This window comes from Pongo pygmaeus, chromosome 23, assembly GCF_028885625.2.
Source record: "Pongo pygmaeus isolate AG05252 chromosome 23, NHGRI_mPonPyg2-v2.0_pri, whole genome shotgun sequence".
In the NCBI taxonomy this organism is placed as follows: Eukaryota; Metazoa; Chordata; class Mammalia; order Primates; family Hominidae; genus Pongo; species Pongo pygmaeus.
This window is the reverse complement of record NC_085931.1, coordinates 47,991,760-48,012,980: the sequence shown is the minus strand read 5'-3', so window position 1 is coordinate 48,012,980 and position 21,221 is coordinate 47,991,760. Positions and strand designations below refer to the sequence as shown.

Below are 21,221 nucleotides of genomic sequence, written 5' to 3'. Positions count from 1 at the left end.
ATCGCTTGAACCAGGGAGGTAGAGGTTTCAGGGAGCTGAGATCGTGCCATTGCACTCCAGCCTGGGCAACAGAGCAAACTCTATCTTGGGGTGGGGGTAAAAAAAAAAAAGAAACGGAAGCCCGCAGCGGCTGGGCAGCATGTCCAAGGTCAGGCAGCCTTGTGTGGAGTGGCTGGGACTGGAAGCTGGATCAGAACCTCACAAGTTTGCAGACAAACTTGTCTCCTCAAAGGGGCAGACCCATTCCAGGAAGGCAAAATAAAGCTTGTCTGAGACTGGTCAGAAAGGGGGGAGTGTCTAAACTGCTTCACTTCCACTTCTGGGAGAAGGTGCTTATGACGGGGAGTCGGGGAGCCCCTCCATGTTGGGGTTCCCTGTCTACACTGTTCCTGACTGCAGTGGTCAATTGTGTTATTTGCCCCTAGAGCAGTGGTTATTAACTGGGGGTGATTTTTGCCCCCCAGGGGACATCTGGCCACATCTGGAGACTTTCGGTTGTCATAACTGGGCAGTGTTACTGGCATCTAGTGGGCAAAGGCCAGAAACGCGGCCAAGCATCCCCCAACACACAGGACGGCCCCCATGACAAGGAATCATTCAGTGTAAATGTCAGCAGCGCTGAGGCTGAGAACCCCAAGTGCGGAAAACGGGGAGTCTGCAGTGAACTCTTGGAAAGGCTCTCATCTGAGTTCTCTTCTTCAGAAGTACACGATTCCCATGTTGTAAGGGAGGAAACTGAGGCTCTGAGAGGTTGGGAGTTACTTTAGAGCTCTTACTTGGAAAACCAAGATTCTACGCTGTGTCGATTTCTCCCATCCCTGCGGACTTGGGAAATGACTCAGCATCAGGGGGAAGTTGAGGGGATACAGTCAGGTGAAAAGAGGAGTAAACTGAGTCAAGGAATCTGGATTTGGCCCTGGCTCTTCATAAATTCACAGTGTGACCTTGATAAGTCACTGCCCCTCTCTGGTCTTGTTTCCAAAGGAAGGGTCAATAAGATAACTTCCAGCTCTCCCCAGTACCGCCTGGCGGGACACTGCCCCTGCGCTGCTGAGATGGTGCCTGGGGGTTGGAAAGATGGGGAGGGGTGATCCAGGTCGTGATGGGCAGGGGGGAGTTTGGGGCCTTCTCAGACACCTACGTCCACCTCTGCACAAAGGATAAATCCTGGGCAAGGAGGATGGAGCCCCTATCCTTGGGAAATGGGAGAGATGTTCTCCTTGAGCAGAAAGAATCAAACTCCCTGGGTCCACCCACTCCGGGAATTCCAGAGACCAGCCCCCAAGTGTGAGCTTCCAGAGTTTACAGCCAGGTTCTCCTCCAATTCAGCCCAGCTCAGCCCTTCCCTAGAACATCCCAGCTGGGCTGGGACATTCCTCCTTGGCATGGCATAGGCTCCTGTTAAGCTCTGGACCCATCTTCTGGAAAAGAGATGCACTATTTACCTGCTAGAAGGGCAGGTGGTGGGAGAGTAGCTTTGGGTGGGACCACAGACATGTCACAGGAAAATTCACCTTAAATAGCCCAGATGCCAGAAGGGAGAACACGCAGGATTATGGGATGAGGGACAGCTTGCTAGGGGCTAGCCCGGTCACAGAAGTGGGGAGCTCTGGGGCCCCAGCACTGCTTGGAAGGCAGAGACAGGATCTCCAAGACCCTCAGGCTCCCCAGAGTGACCTTTGCTGGGCATGACAGAACCCCTGGCTCCTTAGAAAACCGAGGCAGCCCCAGAGCTACAAAGATTTAGCACTTGGTTATTTTATTTCCTCAAAAATAAAACAGAAAGGAGGTGGGGTCCCAGCTCAGCACCAGGTGGGCAGCTCGGAGTTGTGGCCTCCCTCCTCCAGGGCCCGCCTCCGCCTTTCCTCCCGCCCCTACTGGCAGCCAACAAGTCAATGGAGTTCCTGGCCTTTGAGATGTCACCCCAAATGCCACCTGAGTTGAGCGAAGAAACACTCTCTTGGTGAAAGCAGAGACGGAGCTACCAGGCCAGGCATTACTGGTGGCCGGCATCACCCGAGCTCGCCTGTGTCCTGCCCAGCCTCAGTAGGTCTTCCCCCGGCCCTCTGAGATGACATCCTCTGGCCGGGCGCGCATGTACCACTCCACCCAGGAGCCATCGTAGATGGGCACGTCGGGCTTGCCGCAGAGGTAGGCCCCTAGTGCCACGTGGCAGGCCGTGACGCCAGAGCCACATGTGGCCACCAGTGGCTTAGACAGGTCCACTTTCTTCTCCTGGAACAGATGGCGGATCTCCTCAGGGCTCTTCTCCAGCCCCTCCTGGGTCAGGAAGTCTGTGAAGGGGATGTTCACGGTACCCGGGATGTGGCCAGGTTCAATGCCTACAGCAGGGGAGCAGGGAGGAGGGGACAAATAGAAGGATGCTATGAATGGTACCTCGTATTTGTGGCACTCGAGATATTGAGAGCATCCCATGCAAGCATGGTGCTAAATCCTTTATATCCACCATCTCATTTAATTCTCACAACCATAAAACTTGAGCACTGTTTAGAGGAGCCCCCATTTTATACACGGTGATGCCGAGGTTAAGTACCACCTAAGGCTAATGCATCTAGCAAATTGCTGACTGAACTTTGAACCTAAGAACTGGGCCCCAAGGTCTCCTGACTATGCACCCTAGGGACAGCAAAGCAATAAACAAGACCCCTGCTTAGCTAGAACGTGCAGTACCTGCAGGCAAGGAGTTTTAATCTGGCAGGGCAGACAGGCAACTGAATAATTACAAGCATAATGGGTGTTCCAAAAATGCCCTACTGGGTGGCCTGGGGCATGTAAAAAAAAAAAATAATGCCAGTAATAGCAATAGCTGATATTATTATTACTGAGACAGGGTCTCATTTTGTTGCCCAGGCTGAAGTGCAGTGGCATGATCATGGCTCATTGAAGCCTCAACCTCCTGGGCTCAAGCAATCCTCCTGCCTCAGCTTCCCCCCGAGGGGCTGGGACTACTAGAGGCACATGCCACCATGCACAGCTAATTTTCTTTTTTTTTTTTTTTTGAGATGGAGTTTTGCTCTTGTCATCCAGGCTGGAGTGCAGTGGCATGATCTTGGCTCACTGCAACCTCCACCTCCTGGGTTCAAGTGATTCTCCTGCCTCAGCCTCCCGAGTAGCTGGGATTACAGGCACCCACCACACCTGGCTAATTTATGTATTTTTAGTAGAGACGGGGTTTCACCATGTTGGCCAGGGTGGTCTCGAACTCCTGACCTCAGGTGATCCATCTGCCTTGGCCTCTCAAAGTGCTGGGATTACAGGCATGAACCGCTGAGCCTGGCCTAATTTGGTTTTTATAGACATGGGGTCTCACTATGTGGCTCAGGATGGTCTTGAGTTCCTGGCCTCAAGCAATCCTTCTGCCTCGGCCTCCCAAAGTGCTGGGAATATAGGAGTAGGCCACCTTGCCTGGCCAATAGCTGATGTTACTGAATGCTTACTTTGTGCCAGGCACTGTTTAGAGATGGTCAGCTATAGTTTCTCCTTTAATCCATCCCAAAATTCTCTGGGAAAGAAATGATTATCTTCTCTTTTGTACAGATGAAGAGAATGAAGTACAAAGACTAGCTTGTGCAAGCTAGCAGAGGACAGGGAGGAGTAAACCCAGGCAAGTGTATGCTTCCCACCATCACGCCACACTGGCTGGGGGCTCAGTGGGTGGAGGAAGTTTCTCTGAGAATGCCCGGAAGGATGAGTAGGATTCAGTCACATAAAGGGGTCTAGGTGGATGGAGGCCTAGAGCATCCCTGGCAGAGGGAATCTGAGAGGCGAGGGAACCATCTGTTGCTTGGAGGGGTTAAAGGTCATTGTCTCAAAGCCCAGACAGTGAGGAGCCAGAGGCCCAAAGGGGAAGCCGAAGGGGATGGGAACGCCTTAGCAGGCCTGGAGTAAGACTTGGGGGCTTTGACCTGACTGCAGGGGGAACTCAGGCTTCTGTGTTTACTTTTTTACTGTTACTTTTTTTTTTTTTATTGAGAAGGGGCTTGCCATCACATCCAGGATGGTCTTGAACTCCTGGGCTCAAGGGATCCTCCCACCTCAGCCTTCCAAAGTGTGAGGATTATAGGTAGGAGTTAACCTGTCCAACCTAGATTTCCATTTTTAAAAGATCATTTTGATTGTAGCAGAAAGAATGGGATGGGAAAGGCCCACACCTCTGCAGACTCCCAGGGTGTTTTTTGTTTTCACTGCCCCACCTCGAGGCAGGGGTTACTAACATTCCCATTTTCATGCAGGACTGGGATTTGCAACAAAATAAACCTTCACAACTAATGCTTGGGCCAGACACGGTGGCTCATGCCTGTAATCCCAGTACTTTGGGAGGCTGAGGGGGGGCAGATTACCTGAGGTTGGGAGTTCGAGACCAGCCTGACCAACATGGAGAAATCCCATCTCTACTAATAATACAAACATTAGCCAGGCATGGTGGCACATGCCTGTAATCCCAGCTACTCCGGAGGCTAAGGCAGGAGAATCACTTGAACCCAGGAGGTGGAGGTTGTGGTGAGCTGAGATCGCACCACTGCACTGCAGCCTGGGCAACAAGAGCGAAACTCCGTCTCAAAACAACAATAACAACAACAAAAACAAACAAAACTCCCCCTCAAAACCTAATGATTCAAATCTGAGCCATTCAGACTCTTGTCTAGCTTCTGCCTTGGTTTCCCTCCACAGTGGAGTGACACTCCCACGGGAGCTGCTGACCCATGTATCGGTATCTAGTATCAGACCCTGGCATAGAGATAGCACTCCCGAGTCTGTGGAGAGGCTGGAATGGGTCATGCATCCCACTTAACAGACACAGAAACCGGGCTTGGTCAGATATCACATAGAGACCAGCCCAGAGCAAGGAAGAAGAACAAACTCTCAACCCAGGGTGGTGACTGTAAAGGGAGGGCCATCCCTACACCTTGAACCCCACCAAGCAAGGCATGTTTCCCCTGCCTGCTGGACTGGTGTGGCACATCACAGGAGCACTTGACCAGGCCTCAGGCTGTGGAGTGGGAATGATGACAACAGTGATATTCATCACTGATCCAGCTGCACTGAGCTTAGTTTGTTTTGACAACAAGCCTGCTAGGCGTGTATCACCTCCCATTCTATAGATGAGCTAGTGCAACTGAAATAAGTGTCAGGCACAAGTGTGCGGCACACTTGTGCATGAAAACCCGGAGCTGAGTGCTTTACACACTTGCTCTCCTTGCCCCTACCATGCCTTTATGCTCTGTGTTACTGCTCCCATTCTACACAGGCAGAAGCTGCGATTCAGAGATTAGACGACCCGTCGTGTGTCACGAAGCCCATGTAAATGTGGCAGGGATCTGAACCCCAGTCTGGCACCACCAGCTAGCTCCCCTGTGTTGCTCATCCCCCTGGGGCTGAGATGGAGAACCCAACAGGATGAAGGTGGTGCTCTCATTAGGCTGAACCACATGAAACTGACACCTGTGTAGGTTCAAAAATGGTTGGATATCAGCGGTTTCCTATGGTTCCGGTAACATCAACATTGCTTTGCGGGATTCCATGCGACAGGGACCTTCTGTATTCACCAAACCTCTCGGGAACGTCGACTCTGTGCCAGGTACTGAGCTAATCTTCAGGACCATTAAGAGCAGGGACAGTCCTTGCCCTCAGGCCATCCAAAACAAGCGGCTCCAAACCAATCTGTAGCCATGGGAATGCTCTTCAGGGAGCTCCCTAGGGGCGGTGGTCAGTTTCTTGCACTCTTGAAGGCACAAGAGAAAGGACTGGGGAGTTCCTGGTTGCTCATGGCTGTTAAGTGCGCAGGCTGCCGACTCTGAATCCCGGCTGGGTTGTTTCTTGAGACCTTGGGCAGGGCTCCATTTCCTCCTCTGTGCGATGACAGTATCTACTTACACCGGATGTTTGAAAGACTCACACCAGTGTGACCACTGACCAGCCTGCTTTGTGGGGACCCCTCCTCGCATTATACAGAGCTTACCCACGGGCTTCTTGCCTGAGGAAATCCAGCCCAGAGGCAGAAGGCTCTGCCCTACCCACTTCTGTTTAATCCCCCTTCTACCCTCAGTTCTCCAAGCTTTGGCCCCTAGGAAACACTTTCCTTTTATGCGCCCCCGACTCTGCCTTCATTCCACCATCCTCAGGGGCATGGGTAGCCCTGATCAGGACCATCCCTCTGGGTTTTTCTCTCATACTGGGGCCTGCCCCCCAACATTCCACAGTGACCCCCCACACCTCTAGTGTTGGAGTGAGAGCCGTTTGGGAACCAGGGCTCCCAATGAGCTAGGGAGAGTCACTGCCCAAAGCACAGGAGGGGAAGGGCCAGTATTATTGCTCTGCTTAACAAACAAAGTCACCAGGGCAAGTGGAAGTCCAATCTCCTTCCCCACCTCATGCAGTGGCCTTTAAAGGCAAGGTCAGGCTGACGGGGGAGGGTCACCTGAGCCCAGGAGGCTGAGGCTGCAGTGAGCCATGATTGTGCCACCGCACTCCAGCCTGGGTGGTACTGCGAGATCCTGTGAAAAGAAGGCAACGGAAGGGAAAAAGGGGAAAGAAGGGAAGGAAAGGGAAGAAAAAAGGAAAAGAAAGAAAAAAGGAAAGGAAATGAAAGCAAGATAAATTACAAAAATAAAAGGAAGGTCAAGTCCAGGGCACTGCTCAGGGCGTAGAGGCAGCGCCCCCGACGACCTCCTGCCCCCTTCCCCCGCGTTACCGTCTCGGGGCTCGGGCTCGGTGCCGCGGAACCTGCCAGAGGCTCGGGAGTCCACCACCTGGAAGCGCCGGGATTCCAGGTTCTCCTTGATGTCCTCGTAGGTCTTGATGAAGGCCGGGTCGAGCTGAGCGCGGAACTCGGCGGGAGCAGGTTGGCTCTTGCCGGAGCTGAGCGGGAGGTTCTGGCGCATCCAGTGGCAAAGGCCGCCGTCAAGCAGTGACACGGAGCGGTGGCCGAAGGCTCGGAACATCCACCAGACGCGCGGGGCGGAGTAGAGGCCCTGGTCGCTGGCGTCGTAGATCACGACGTGGGTGGCCGCGCCCACGCCCAGGCGGCCTGCGTACTCCGCGAAATGCTGGGCGCTGGGCAGCATGTGGTCGTAGGGCGAGGTGCGGTCGCTGCACTGGTCGATGTCGAAGAAGGCGGCGCCCGGGATGTGGCGCTCCTCGAACTCGCGTCGCGCGTCGCGCCCCAGCTTCGGCAAGTACCAGGAGGCGTCCAGCAGCTGCAGGGGCTGCCCAGCGCGCGGGGCCCGCAGCGCCTCGGCCACCCATTGCGCTGACACCAGCGCGCGGAAGAGCTGTGGCAAAGCCATGGCGGCGACACTCGGGCTGCGGGCCTGGGCGACAGGGAGGATGTCAGGAGGGAAGCAGGGAGAGGCCGGTGTTGGGGCTGGGGCTGGGGCTGGATCATGGGTGAGGGCCGGAGGGGGAGGTGGGGCCCGTGCAGGGCAGAGTCCAGGGAACGCAGAAACCAGCGGTGGTGAACCTGGGCACAAAGGTGGGTGGCCAGGGGCCTCCCTCTGCCAGGCCTCATATAAACACAAGCTCCAAGTGACCCAATGACCATGACCTCCTGGAGAGCCCCAGGCCGCGCCCCTCACCTCCACTTGCTGGGCAGGAAGGTGGCTGGAGGTATCCTAGGGCAAGGCCCTGCTGGCTTCAAGGCACAAACAGGGACAAAGTCTTCACCCCTCCCTAAGATGCAGCTCGGCTTTATTTGCAACCAAGTCCCAGATGGAAGTCATTCATTCACTTATCAAGCATTTATATTGGCGACCTAATAGGAACAGTAGCTGGAATTTACTGAGTCCTTGCTGGGTACCACTGAATCCTAACAATATCCTAGAACAATGCCTGACACAGTAGACTCTCCAGTATGTGTTGAATGAGTGATCTTAAGAGGCTTGGTATATTATTGTCACCGTTTCAAGGAGGACACTCAGGCTCACAGAAGTGCACTAACCTGGCCTGGTGTGGTGGCTCAAGCCTGTAATCCCAGCACTTTGGAAGGCCGAGGCGGGTGGATCACCTGAGGTCAGGAGTTTGAGACCAGCCTGGCCAACATGGTGAAACCCTGTCTCTACTAAAAATACAAAAAATTAGCCGGGCTTAGTGGCGGGCACCTGTAATCCCAGCTACTCGGGAGGCTGAGGCAGGAGAACTGCTTGAACCCAGGAGGCGGAGGTTGCAGTGACCCGAGATCGTGCCATTGCAATCCAGCCTGGGGGACAAGAGCGAAACTCTGTCTCAAAAACAAAAAACAAACAAGAAAAAGTGCACTAACCTGACCCGGTGGTGCCAGGCTTCTCACTAGGCAGTCGGTCTGGCACCAGAATCCGGACTTCTCAGCCACACACTCTGTGCAGGCTCTGGGAGTCTGGCGAGGCCAGGTTTTGCCTGTCCAGCCTGGGCTCTCTCTGGCCCTTCTAGCAGCAGCAACAGTGACTTCGCACCTCCCTCCCTCTCCTCTCCATCTTTCCTGCATATCAGAGATAGTGCACCAGCTTGCCAGGCCAGCCCACAGCCTTCCTGGGTGTAGACTCCCCAAACACTTTATGCCCTTTGTGCTGGGAAGCCACCGTTGTGAAGGTGAGAGGGCCCCTTCTGCCAGGCAGAGGCTGAGCCCCCACCAGGGCCCATGGCTGGCTGCGTGGAGTATGGGCTGCAGGTCAGCTCTCACTTATCCCGTGTGAGGCCCAACCTTGACACCCATTGCATGCAATCCTGCCAGCGAAATGAAGGGGGCAGGTAGAGAACAACATCTGTGGACCGAGTGCCTCTGCGGGCCAGGTCACATGCTCAGCACCGCAGCCTTGGGCAGGTATTAGGATGCCTGCTTTATGAATGAGGCCACTGGCAATTAGAAGAGTAAGTGCCTTGCCCGTGGTCACAGGAGGCAGCCTCAGGATTTGCAGCCAGAATTTGACCCCTCAGGCTGGACTTCCCCTGCCCCAGGTGCCATGATGACCAGGGCCTAATGAGTTCTAGGGTGACATCCTGTACCCACCACCACAGTCTCGCCGCAGCTGGCTTTTAGGGACCTACTTCACCCACGCGGTCAGGCCTTGTGCCGGACACCGAGGCACTCTTGCCTTTGCCAAGCCCTGGGGGGAAAAGTCAGGCTGCAGGCAAGAGACAGTCAAATTGAGGACAGTTTAGAATTCAGTGTTGAGCACAGAGGGCCCCTATTTTTGCCTGGGGTGGCAGCAGAAGAGGTGGGAAGGCTTCCTGGAGTAGGAGGAAGTCCAGACTAATCTGACTTTTCCAGGGGCCCAGGAAGCCTCAGCACGGTCTTTAGGGTAGGGAGGCTGCCAAGGGGTGTTTGGCTAAGGGGCGATCCCCATTATCTGCGTTACAGCACAGCTAGGGGGCGCTGTGCTGGCAGATGCTGCAGGTTCCTTCCTGAGGAACCCTATTGTGGGAACCACAGCAGCCCCTGTGCACCCCCCAACACTGTCCCCCATTCTTGAGGATCCTTGTTTCCCTCACCCAATCATCCATTTACCGTAGAAAGAGCCCTGGTTTGGGAGCCAGAGAGCTCCCAAAATCAATGTAAACCCCACTCCATTGCTTAACTGGTTGTGTGATGGTGGGTGTGTAGGGTCTCTGGGTGGTTTCTGTTCCTTATAATGGAGCTTCCCACCCCCACCTCTTAGAGCCAAGGTTAAACAATAAATGTTGAGGGGCAACCACCACATCTGGCTGGTTTTAATAATCATTAAAAACGGTTTAGGTCGGGCGCAGTGGCTCACATCTGTAATCCCAGCACTTTGGGAGGCCAAGGCAGGCAGATAATGAGGTCAGGAGTTCGAGACCAGCCTGACCAACATGGTGAAACCTCATCTCTACTAAAAATACAAAAATTGGCTGGGCGTGGTGGCATGAGCCTGTAGTCCCAGCTACCCGGGAGGCTGAGGCAGGAGAATCACTTGAACCTGGGAGGCAGAGGTTGCAGTGAGCCGAGATCATGCCACTGCACTCCAGCCTGGGCAACAGAGTGAGACTCCATCTCAAAATAATAATAATAATAATAATATTGCATTATTTATTTCATTACTCTCATTGGTGGCCCTGGAACTGACAGCAGCAAATCTAAAATCTTAGAATTTCAGGGCTTGGTGGGACTTCAGAGATCTGAGGTCACCCTGCCCCAGTCTGCCTGCTTGATTGGCACTTCTCACAAAGGTCTGTGGGCCATAAAGGAGGGTGTGACGGCAGGCTGTGGGTGTCAGGGAGAGGTAGAAACCAGGTGCCTGTGTGATTCAGGAGCTGGGATCACTGTAGGTAGGGGTGCCCTGGGAGTGGAGGACCCCAGGACATAACCGCCTCAGGCTCATGTCAGAAGGGTACACAGCTGCACTGAGGCAAGCGTGAGCCACAGGCTGGATCCAGGGTACCCCCTGAGGAGCAGAGCTTGGGCGCTCCTCTAGGACCTCCCCAGCCTGGTCCCTCCTGCCCACCCCCTCCCCCAACCACCAGACACTAGGCTTTGAGGATTGCTGTGAGCATTTTAGAACAAAACCTTTTTTTTAAAAGGGGGATGAGGCCAGGGATGGTGGCTCATGCCTGTAATCTCAGCACTTTGGAAGGCTGAGATGGGCAGATCACTTGAGCCCAGGAGTTCAAGACCAGCCTGGACAGCATGGCGAAACCCCATCTCTACCAAAAATTTAAAAATTAGCCGGGAATGGTGGCACATGCCTGTGGTCCCATCTACTCGGGAGGCTAAGGTGGGAGGATGGCTTGAGCCTGGGAGGCGGAGGTTGCGGTGAGCTGAGATGGCGCCACTGCACTCCAGTCTGGGCCACAGAACCACAGCCTGTCTCAAAAAACAAAACAAAACCAAAGCTCGGGGTTGGGGAACAGGGAAAGCTTCCAGGCTAGCCTCTGCAAAAGCTAGGGAGGGGCAATGGCATCCCCCAGTTTGCAAGAGCCCATGGTGAGCTTTTCAGGAATTTTGCCAACTGGTTGTTAAACACAGCTATTATTAAAAATTGAATTACATCAACTTATGATTAAACGGGCTAAGTTAAAAACAGGCAATTTTTTAAAAAGCGTGAGGCTTCAGGGAAGAGCCAGGTAAACAAAGGCAGCTGTTACCACGTGGGCTTCAGACCAGGGATCAGGCCCGGCCTCAACTCTGGGTGTGTCCTCCAGCAACTCGCTCTGCCGCTCTCTCCTGTCTTAGTAAGTTTCTGGCCTACTCCTCAGGGTTATTGTGGGAACTAAGTTACACCACGGGAGTACCCAGCAAAGTGCCACACCAAGCAGGCCTTGACAATGTTAGTTCCTTTCACTCACTAACAAGTTATTGGCTAGTGTCTCTTCCTGGGGCCTCTGGGTCAGCGGGGTCTCGTCTCCCTGTCCTCCTCTCTCTCTCCCGCCTTCTTTGGTGGCACCAGGTCACCCACTTCCACCCAAGGCTCCCCACCCGCCACTCGCCACGACCCCACCCGGCAGGCCGCCCCAAGCGGACAGTCACCCTTAGTGCCAACGTAGCGGCGCGCCTTCTCTCCTAGACTAAGCCCCCTCTTCCGCCCAGGTCCCGCGCGGGAGCCCCGCGCCGCGCACCCCCAAAGAGCCACTCCCTCCCCCTCCAGAAAGGCAAGCCGCCACGCCGCGGCAGTTACCCGGGTCTCGGACTCCCGGCTTCGTGGCTCCGCCATGGCCCCCGCGGCGCGGCGCCCCCTCCCCGCGCCCGCAGCTGTCCCCTCCTCCCGCCACCAACCTGCAGCGGGCCAAAGGGAGGAGACTCCGGCACAGCCCACTGCCGCGGCCACTCGGAGCCGCTGCTGCCCGCGCCTTCCACCAGCCGGGCAGTGGGGGTACGCCCGCTCCGCCCAGCCCGGGCCCGCGCGGCCCCCGCGCCACCCGGCGTCCCCCCTCAGACCCCCGCGGGTCCCTGATGCCCCGCGCGCGAGGTTGGCGGGTGCCGGGCGCGAAGCGGCGGCGCGGGGGAGGCGCGGGATGGCGGCGGGCGGCGCAGGGTTCCCCCTCTGGCGGTGGCGCGATGGTGCGCGCCGCCTGGGGAGCTGAGGCCGGGGGTTTGAACTGGCCAACTTCTCCAGCGGGCCGGGGCGAGCGCCAGCGCGGCGTCCGGGGCGAGTGAGTGCGGGGCGGGGGCGGCGGCCGGGCGCCTGGGCCGCCGGCCGGGCCACCTGCTGTCCGGGGAAGGATAGCGTTGCGAGAGTGGGACGGGGTGCCCCGGGAACCCCTGAACCACCTAGGGCAGAGGGCAGCGAGCTGCGGGCCGGACTCGGGCACTCTGGAGACGGGCGAGCTCGGGCTGCCTGGGGAGGCCACAGGCGATAGCGTGTGCGCGGCCCGCGGAGCTTCCTCGCCGTACGCCCACCCCCTCTGCCTTGGAAGGAAAGGGGATTCTAAGCCCAAGATGCCATCGCCCCCCATCCCGGGCATGCTTTCATTGCTCTTTCCCGGCGGGATCGAGTACTGTAACTTCTAGGAGCCAGATCCCCGCCCCAGGAAGCGCCCCTATCTGGAGTCCTTGGAAACTCTTGCCCCACCCGCTTCTGCGCTGGGCCCCCGGGCCGGCTGGGAGGGGCGGGGCCGGCTTTCCAGAGGGAATCTGCAAACTTATCCCGCTGCACGCCCCAGCACCGCTGGCTTGCTGTAAACAAGGAACCCGGGGGAGTGCGGAGGGAGAAAGAGCTTCTCCCAGGCCTCACCCTACTGAACACACCGACTTCCTTCCTCACGCCTGTCTCTCTTTCCTGGTTCCCACCCGTGCCAGGTGACACGCAGAGCTGAAGCCATGGTTCATCAGGTGCTCTACCGGGCGCTGGTCTCCACCAAGTGGCTGGCGGAGTCCATCAGGACTGGCAAGCTGGGGCCGGGCCTGCGGGTGCTGGACGCGTCCTGGTACTCACCAGGCACCCGAGAGGCCCGCAAGGAGTACCTCGAGCGCCACGTACCCGGCGCCTCTTTCTTTGACATAGAAGAGTGCCGGGACACGGCGTCGCCCTACGAGATGATGCTGCCCAGCGAGGCTGGCTTCGCCGAGTATGTGGGCCGCCTGGGCATCAGCAACCACACGCACGTGGTGGTGTATGATGGTGACCACCTGGGCAGCTTCTATGCTCCCCGGGTCTGGTGGATGTTCCGTGTGTTTGGCCACCGCACCGTATCAGTGCTCAATGGTGGCTTCCGGAACTGGCTGAAGGAGGGCCACCCGGTGACATCCGAGCCCTCACGCCCAGAACCGGCCGTCTTCAAAGCCACACTGGACCGCTCCCTGCTCAAGACCTACGAGCAGGTGCTGGAGAACCTTGAATCTAAGAGGTTCCAGCTGGTGGATTCACGGTCTCAAGGGCGGTTCCTGGGCACCGAGCCGGAGCCGGATGCAGTAGGTAGGTGTCCCAGTGCTGGGTGGTCCCTGGGGAGTATTGCCCCATGGAAGGATAGAGAGTAAGGATGACTGGGACCCTCTCCAGGGTCCGTCCCATGCCTTCAATCCTCCCAGGTAGGCCTCAGTCTTTCCATCGATAAAACCAGAAGGTGGAGACAAACCTAAAGGCTTTTTCAGCTTGGATCCACAAGGACCCGAGAATGTGTCCTCATAGCCATGTGCTAAGAAGCCACCTAGCATCTGTGTGGAGTGACATCAGCAGAAGTCACTGGTGACATGTCCACCGCCTCCACTCCCAGGCACCAGCTGCCCCACATGTACTAGGATATACCTGAGGGTGTCATGCCCCTGAGCCAGCGTTTGCATTGCTGTACAGAAACCTCCCATGGACACACCCAGCTTCTCCAGGCCTCTCTCGTCCCGCAGAAACCTTTATAGACATCAACAGTGTCCCTCCCCCCAGGATCCCCCTCTCCGCAAATCTAGCTCTCCTGGGGCCCCTGACTGCTGTTTGCAAAGGCCGTCTGTTCCATAACCTTTCCAGGCAGCTGCAGCCTGTCGCAGAGCTGTAACAGCAGCTGCCATTTCATGCCAGACACTTGGCACCGCATTATCTCAGCGAACAAGGCTCAATGCCCCTGTTTTGGCAGCAGGGGGTGGGGGGACTGAGATGCCAGGACATTAAGTGGTGGAAGCCAGGATTCGAATCCAATGCTGCCTTGTTTCAAACCAGGCACCTGTATAAACCAGCACGCACCCCATGCTGCCCTACCCCTACTTCCCAGGGCCAGGAGGGAGTCCCCTCTGCTGGTTGCCCCAGGAAGGCGACTCAGAAGTTCCTCTCCTGTGGTAGGGAAGCCCAGGTGGATTGGATACTGCTTGAGGGCTGGGGGGAGCCTCAGAAGAGGAAATGCTGAGTTCTAGAACCTCCTAATCAGAGAGAACCTCGGAGGTCTTCCCTCTTCTAGAGGCAGGACTGGAGTCTCGCTGCCATCACTCCTGCTGAGTGCCCTCCAGTCCCTGCCTGGCCATCTCCAGGAGCAGGGCCCTCTCTTGTCTCTGGGCACCTCCTTGGTGGCTCTTTCCTCAGTCAGAGCTCCTTCTCTACAGAATCTAACTCGTGTGCAACATTTTGCCTGACTTGTTGAAAAACATCTCTTCCTGTCTGTACCTCCCACAGAGAGAATGCTGGGAAAACTGTTTTGCACACTCTTAGAGCTGGAGGGCCTGAACGGTGACCTCATCTGACAGAGGGGAGACTGAGGTGCACAGAGGCAGGGGCCAAGACCGCATAGCTAGTTAGTGACAGAGCCAGGACAGCAGGGTCTCTGCCCTTTCCAGCGCAGCTTTTTCTAGGCCCCATATTTTTCTTGCCTGCTTGCTCTCTGAAGGTCTGGAGTTGAAGATTCAAGTTCATTTGGCACCTCCCAGAGAATCCTGGCTGGGAACGCCTGCAGCCCTCTCCTGGCCTTGGTTCAAGATGCCTCTTCTCCTTGGGATTTAAGCTGTCATGGGGGAGGATCAGTGGAATTGGTTCTCTTGCTGCTTCCCAGCCTGCCCTGAAGCAACCTAAGAAATAAGTGGAAGGGACAGCTTGCAGGTGCCAGTTCCAATGTCCTCACCCATTTTACAGATGAGGCTCAGAGGAGGAGAATGGCCTGCAGTGGGTAATGCCTCCTGAAGGCCCGGGATGCTGAAGTTCCTCCTCTGTAATCCTGTTCACACCTCCTTCAGTTTCCCTCAGGAGCACCAGGGAACATGGATTCTCATTTCAGTTCAGCCACTCCTCCTTGGGGTGACCTCAGTCCAGTTGCTTGGCCTCTCTGGGTTTCCTTATCATAAAATGAGAAGAGTCATGCCAGCCCTACCCACAGAAGTATGCATTTGTTTAAATGTAGCAGTGGCGGCCGGGCGTGGTGGCTCACGCCTGTAATCCCAGCACCTTGGGAGACCGGTGGGGGGGGCGGGGGCCGATCACGAGGTCGGGAGTTCGAGACCAGCCTGACCAACATGGTGAAACCCCGTCTCTACTAAAAATAATTTTAAAAAATTAGCCAGGCGTGGTGGTGCACGCCTGTAATCCTAGCTACTTGGGAGGCTGAGGCAGGAGAATCGCTTGAACCCAGGAGGTGGAGGTTGCGGTGAGCCAAGATCCCACCACTGCACTCCAGCCTGGGCAACGGAGCAAGACTCTGTCTCAAAAAAAAAAAAAAAAAAAAAAGTAGCAGTGGCTGGAAAGGGATTTGGAGAAGGGTAAGGAACGATACAAATCCAGGAGGGTATGGCACTTCCCGCCCCAACCCCCTCCTCCAAAAGGCTTTGCTGGCCTCCCATACAAGATATTTTGGGGACACAAAGGCACATGAGGCTCTGCCAAGTTTATGGTTCCCAGCTTGGTGTGGGATCAGGGAGGCACCCGTAGGTTCAGCGGTCCAGATGACAGGGGCATGGGGGTGGCAGGCCTGGGGGTCAGGCATTGGCCCTGGTCATCTCTGGAAGGAATGACCCCAAATGGAGTGGGATGCAGAGCTTAGATATCTGGTGGCCACTTCCTTCTCAGGAAGTGAGAAGGCAAGCGCCTTCCTCTTTGGATGTAGTTTTGTGCCTCCACAAGCCCTTAGTCCTGGAGTCAGCCAGACCTGGGGTTCCATCCAGGTGTGATACTGATGTGTAGCCTCAGGCTAGTGCCTTCACCGCTGACTGTTCTTCATGAAAGGAGCGCTGCTCACCTGAGAAGGGGGCTGGAGGAAGTGAGAGAGGCAGAGTAGGAGTTTATCCAGCCCAGTTTCTTTATCGACTTAATTTTCTTTGCCTCCCTTCTTGGAGGGAGTGAGGGTGAAGAAGGGAGGAGGGTATCAACCCCCTAATGAGCACTTTTATTTACAGAACACTTTTTATAATAGTCTCTTCTGGACACCTACAGCAGCTCTGCAAGAGGAGGCAGGCAGGGTTAGGTAGGCTTCCCACTTTGTGGGTGGGGACAAGGAAAGGGCTTCTCTGTTAAGGCAAAGTGGCTGGGACTTGACCCCAGGTCGGCAGGCTTCAAGTTGGGGCTGTTTCCCAAGGCTACTGCTGTGGGTGGGGTGAGCTGTAAGCAAACCCAGAGGCTGAGGGAAAGGTCATGGCTCCATGGTGTGGCTCCCGGGCTGCTGTATGGGACTGAAAATCCACTCTACCTATCTCTCCCTCCCAGGGCTGGGAGCTTGGCTGAGGGAGGAGGGAAGGTGTGGGGCTGCCTCTTCCTGGCCAGGGTTAAGGGGTTGCCTTCTGGGGCTGCCTGCTCTGGATTCCTTAGTGAAAGGAGAAAGGGCCAGACAGCTTTTCTTGGCCTTAAAAATCCACACCTACCAGTGGCCTGAGGGATGTTAACTCAAGTAGTTGAGCACGAGAGGTCATCTCATCCATTCCCCAGCCTCGGTCTCCTTTTCCAGGGAGGCTCAGGGTGGTCAAAGAACACAGGCATTGGGGGCAGACGAATCAGACTTCACTTACCTTTGCTGTGTGTCCTGAGGCAAGTGACTTCACCTCTCTGAGCCTGGGTTCCCCAGCAATGCTGAGAGAATAATCTCCCCTGCTTTGTGAGGATTGAGGAGGATAAAGTTCTTGAGAGCACCTGCTGTCAAGTACCTGGTGCTGCAGGTTATGGGAATGGGGGCATGCCTGCTGGGGGCAGGGAGAGCCAGAAGCCTTCAGCTAGACTTGGGAAGAGAAACACGGGAGCCTCTGCTTTCTGGCCCAATGTGCCTTTCCACCAACTGGCTATTCTTTTTTTTTTTTTTTTTTTGTGACGGAGTCTCACTCTGTCACCCAGGCTGGAGTGTAGTGGTGCGATCTTGGCTCACTTTAAGCTCCGCCTTCCGGGTTCACGCCATTCTCCTGCCTCAGCCTCCCGAGTAGCTGGGACTACAGGCCCACCACCACACCTGGCTAAATTTTTTTTTTTTTTTGCATTTTTAGTAGAGACGGGGTTTCACCGTGTTAGCCAGGATGGTCTCGATCTCCTGACTTCGTGATCCGCCTACCTCGGCCTCCCAAAGTACTGGGATTACAGGCGTGAGCCACTGCGTCCAGCCAAACTGGCTGTTCTTGAAAGTTCTCTGGCCCAGGTTCATCTCAGCCCTTCCCACAGTTCATTTAAATGCCCCAGACAGGCCCTGAGCTCCCCTCGCTTCACCCCGTCCAGCTGGCCCAGTGCGGGAGGCCCGCTCTACAGAAACTCCCTGACTTCATCTTTACTCAGAAGGGGTGCCCTTTATGTAATCAGAAGAACACAGTAGGGCTGTGTCATCAGGGATGGGGACAACAAAACAAAACAGGATTCAACCCGTTGTGCTTTCAAATGCACTTCAATCCAGCCCACTATGGAAACATTTTAAAGCTGGGTTTCTTGGGAAAGAATGCCCTCGATGCCAGCTGATCCATTGTTCCTCGTTGGTAGGGTGGGCACACATCTTAGATTCAAGTTTCCAGGCAAAGCAGGTGAAACACAACAGGAAGAAATTGCTGTAATTTTATACATTATATGCAATCAAACTTTCTTTTTTAATTCATTATTATTATATTTTTGAGATAGAGTCTTGCTCTATCACCCAGGCTGGAGTGGCATGATCACAGCTCACTGCAGCCTCCTGGGCTCAAGTGATCCTCCTACCTCAGCCTCTCAAGTAGCTGGGACTACAGGTGCATGCCACCACGCCTGGCTCATTTTTTTTTTTTTCTATAGATATGGGGCCTTGCTATGTTACCCAACTCCTGGGCTCAAGCAATCCTTCCATCTGGGCCTCCCAAAGTGCTGGGATTACAGATATGAGCCACCATGCCTGGCCTTTCTACTTGATTTTCAGGCTATTCAAATGAAGCAGTGGGAGTGGAGAAGGAAGAAAGAAATCTGTAACTGGTGACAGTTGATTGTAAACACCACTGCCAATCAAACTCGACTTGTACTAATAGATTTTGGAATCCTCTTTGGCCCCAGGGTGAAAGGATCGGGACATAGCTGGTGTGATGATGTACCGAATCGTGTGCCTGCCAGGGTCACTGGGTGCTTTTAGCTGCAGTAGTTAGACTTCCCCACACACCTGTCCGGTGGGTGAGGTTTACTTTTTTTTTTTTTTTTTTTTTTTGAGACGGAGTCTCACTCTTGCTGCCTAGGCTGCAGTGCAATGGGGTGATCTCGGCTCACTACAACCTCCGCCTCACAGGTTCAAGCGTTTCTCCTCCCTCAGCCTCCCGAGTAGCTGGGATTACAGGTGCATGCCACCATACCTGGCTAATTTTTTATATCTTTAGTAGAGACGGGGTTTCACCATGTTGACCAGGCTGGTCTTGAACTGACCTCGTGATCCACCCACCTTGGCCTCCCAAAGTGCTGGGACTACAGGCGTGAGCCACCGCATCCGACCTAGGTGGGGTTTTGTCCCCGTTCTGCAGGAGGGAGACTGAGGCTCGGAGGTTCAGGGCCTGCTTGGCTGTACCCAACCCCAGTATGTGCCTTGGCCACACTAGTCAGATCCTTCCCCTCCCACTCCTGCCACCCTGTTCCTGCCCTGTCCCATAATCCAGGTTGAATGGGGGTGGGGATTTGGGGAGCAAGGAGGGCTCAAAGAGATGGAGATATGTGTGTGTCAGGCCAGAGTGCAGATTGGGCACTGGGAGTGGGGCCAACCATAGAGCCCCCACCCCTGCCAGGGTGTGGGCTGCTCGAGGAAGACAGGAGTGGCCTGGGGCATGTGTGAGATTGGCCTGTGGCCTCACCCTGTGGGTGGCACCAGCTCTGGCCATGGCCTTCCCCTTTGCCCCAATTCCTGGCTCTTCTGAAGTCAGATTTGGCCGAGGGCCCTCACTGGGTACTGAGACAGTTCCAGAAAGGACCCTAGAGCCAGCCTAGTCCCTCCACTCTGCTTCCATCCAAGTTCTTAGAGGGGACCAAAAAGGCCCACACTGTCCCTATTCTCCCCCTACACCCTCCGTAGGTGGTGAAGTGCCTGGGGGCGCAGCATGGCAGGGTGGGTGGGCCAGGCTCCAAAGCCAGCGCTTTCCTTGTGCCACCCGCTCCGTACAGCAGCCAATACCCAGTGGATACTCTCATTTCCATTTTTCCTATGGAGAAACTGAGGCTCAGAGAGCTGACATAACTTGCTCCAGGGGGATTTGACCTTACGTCTGACACCAGGTCACTTGCTCTTTCTGCAACTGTGTGCTTAACAGAAAACCAGAGGCCCCGATGTAATCCTGGGTCTGCCTTCGTCTTTCTGTGTGGCCTTAGGTGAGCCGTGTTGTTTTGCCAAGCCTCAGCGGATTCATCTGTAAAATGGGGTGACATATCTGATTAGTTATGTGGTTATCTGTTTAGCATCTGTCTTTCTTGTTAGACTGGAATCTCCCAGAGGGCCTTGCTATGTCTCTACCTTTCACCCGCTGTGTTCTCAGCACATAGCATTTGCAATAAGTTGTCCCATTTGCTCTTCTCAACATGGCTGTGAGTTATGTATGTACCACTGAGCCCATTTTACAGATGAGAAAACTGAGGTTCAGAGAAGTGAAATGATTTGCCCAAGGTAAAGGTTAGTGGAGCTGAGACTCATGCCGCTGTCCTCTCAAGCAAGTGTGCTTTTGGGCATCTCTACTTCAAGACAGGTGTTAGGGGAGGAGTTGCAGGCATCTTAAGTCATGAGAAATGATAGTAGGTGGGGCTGGGAATAAATTGAGCTCCAAGCAGAGCAAAGAAGTTATTTTTATTTGCAAAGCTATCTATCCTTCCAGCTACAGCTGATGGAATCCTCCAGGCTCCATTAGTCCCCACCCCTCATACATCCCCTAACCTGTGTCCTCTGCCCTGCCCAGGACTGGACTCGGGCCATATCCGTGGCGCCGTCAACATGCCTTTCATGGACTTCCTGACTGAGGATGGCTTCGAGAAGGGCCCCGAAGAGCTCCGTGCTCTGTTCCAGACCAAGAAGGTGGATCTCTCGCAGCCTCTCATTGCCACGTGCCGCAAGGGAGTCACCGCCTGCCATGTGGCCTTGGCTGCCTACCTCTGCGGCAAGCCTGATGTGGCCGTGTACGATGGCTCCTGGTCCGAGTGGTTTCGCCGGGCCCCCCCAGAGAGCCGTGTGTCCCAGGGAAAGTCTGAGAAGGCCTGAGCCGTGACCTCTCCTGCTTACTGTAACTGCAGCCGGTTTAGTGACCCCATGACTTGCAGCCGGTTCTTACCTCTTAGGTGAAGGAGATTGACATGTTTTTAGAATTGCTGTGCAAGGCTCACCCTCTCTCTGTCAACACTGGAATAAACTTTGCCTTTTCTGAGTAGTGTGTTTGCCTGCCTCTCTCTGGGTTCCATCCTTGCCCCCAAACTTCCACGTCTTTCAAACTCCGGAGACTCCACCAAGGCCAGAGACCACCATAGCCCCTCTGGCTGGGGAAGCCATACCGAGGACACCACTTTCACCCAGTTTTGGCAGAAACAGCCTCCTGCTGTCCCATGCCAGGTGGACTCTGTCCCAGAGCACGCTGGGTCCTACCAGGAAGGCAGGTGGGAAGGGAACCAGAAAGCCAGAGAGCTGAAGTCCCGGCTGCTGTAGCCCCAGCCTCCTGGGTAGGGGCGGGGGGACGGCTGGCTTTCCCAGTATGTCCATAGAGGTGTCACACAGCCCCAGGGCCTCTCAGAAGAGGCCATGCTCAGGAGCAGGTGAAAGGAAGGTGGCCTCTGTCTCGAGCACCTTTCCTGGCTCAGAGTAAGACCCCCTGGGGAGCAGTGGCGGGAGGGGCTGGAGAAAGAGCTTTGGCCCTGGGAGAAGGTCCAGGTTCTGGCAGGTGAATCAGGAAGCCACGGCAGAAGAAAGCAACCTGGTAGCTTGGCCCC

General features: G+C 55.3%; 2 protein-coding genes across 5 annotated transcripts; one reads left to right on the top strand and one right to left on the bottom strand.

The window, feature by feature from the left end:
* Positions 1 to 1,742: 1,742 nt before the first annotated feature.
* Positions 1,743 to 11,858, bottom strand: MPST (mercaptopyruvate sulfurtransferase). Of its 4 annotated transcripts, none has more exons than XM_054469741.2 (4): positions 11,625 to 11,725; positions 7,596 to 7,771; positions 6,713 to 7,331; positions 1,743 to 2,342 (listed from the first exon to the last, which is right to left on the bottom strand). In XM_054469741.2, exons 3-4 carry the CDS (start codon positions 7,305 to 7,307, stop codon positions 2,044 to 2,046), a joined length of 894 nt encoding a protein of 297 aa, XP_054325716.2. In that variant the 5' UTR covers positions 7,308 to 7,331; positions 7,596 to 7,771; positions 11,625 to 11,725; the 3' UTR covers positions 1,743 to 2,043. The 4 variants fall into 4 exon arrangements, with proteins under 4 accessions (XP_054325716.2, XP_054325715.2, XP_054325714.2 ...); XM_054469744.2 differs by lacking the exons at positions 1,743 to 2,342; positions 7,596 to 7,771 and adding exons at positions 4,478 to 4,545; positions 5,359 to 5,364 and having other exon boundaries at positions 11,625 to 11,727; XM_054469740.2 differs by lacking the exon at positions 7,596 to 7,771 and having other exon boundaries at positions 11,723 to 11,858.
* A 33-nt stretch (positions 11,859 to 11,891) lies between these two features.
* Positions 11,892 to 20,665, top strand: TST (thiosulfate sulfurtransferase). The gene is made up of 3 exons (XM_054469745.2): positions 11,892 to 12,099; positions 12,746 to 13,361; positions 20,204 to 20,665. The coding sequence occupies exons 2-3, from the start codon at positions 12,767 to 12,769 to the stop codon at positions 20,500 to 20,502; spliced, it is 894 nt and encodes a 297-aa protein (XP_054325720.1). The 5' UTR covers positions 11,892 to 12,099; positions 12,746 to 12,766; the 3' UTR covers positions 20,503 to 20,665.
* The last annotated feature ends 556 nt before the right edge of the window (positions 20,666 to 21,221 follow it).

Excerpts from the sequence above, each read along its gene's own strand:
- TST (XM_054469745.2), top strand. The coding sequence starts at position 12,767 with ATGGTTCATCAGGTGCTCTACCGGGCGCTGGTCTCCACCAAGTGGCTG. Across the intron at positions 13,362-20,203 it reads GCCGGAGCCGGATGCAGTAG|GACTGGACTCGGGCCATATC; the intron begins GTAGGTGTCCCA and ends TGCCCTGCCCAG.
- MPST (XM_054469739.2), bottom strand. The coding sequence starts at position 11,660 with ATGGCGGAGCCACGAAGCCGGGAGTCCGAGACCCGG. Across the intron at positions 7,332-11,624 it reads GCCGGGAGTCCGAGACCCGG|GCCCGCAGCCCGAGTGTCGC; the intron begins GTAACTGCCGCG and ends CCTGTCGCCCAG. Across the intron at positions 2,343-6,712 it reads CGAGCCCGAGCCCCGAGACG|GCATTGAACCTGGCCACATC; the intron begins GTAACGCGGGGG and ends CCCCTGCTGTAG.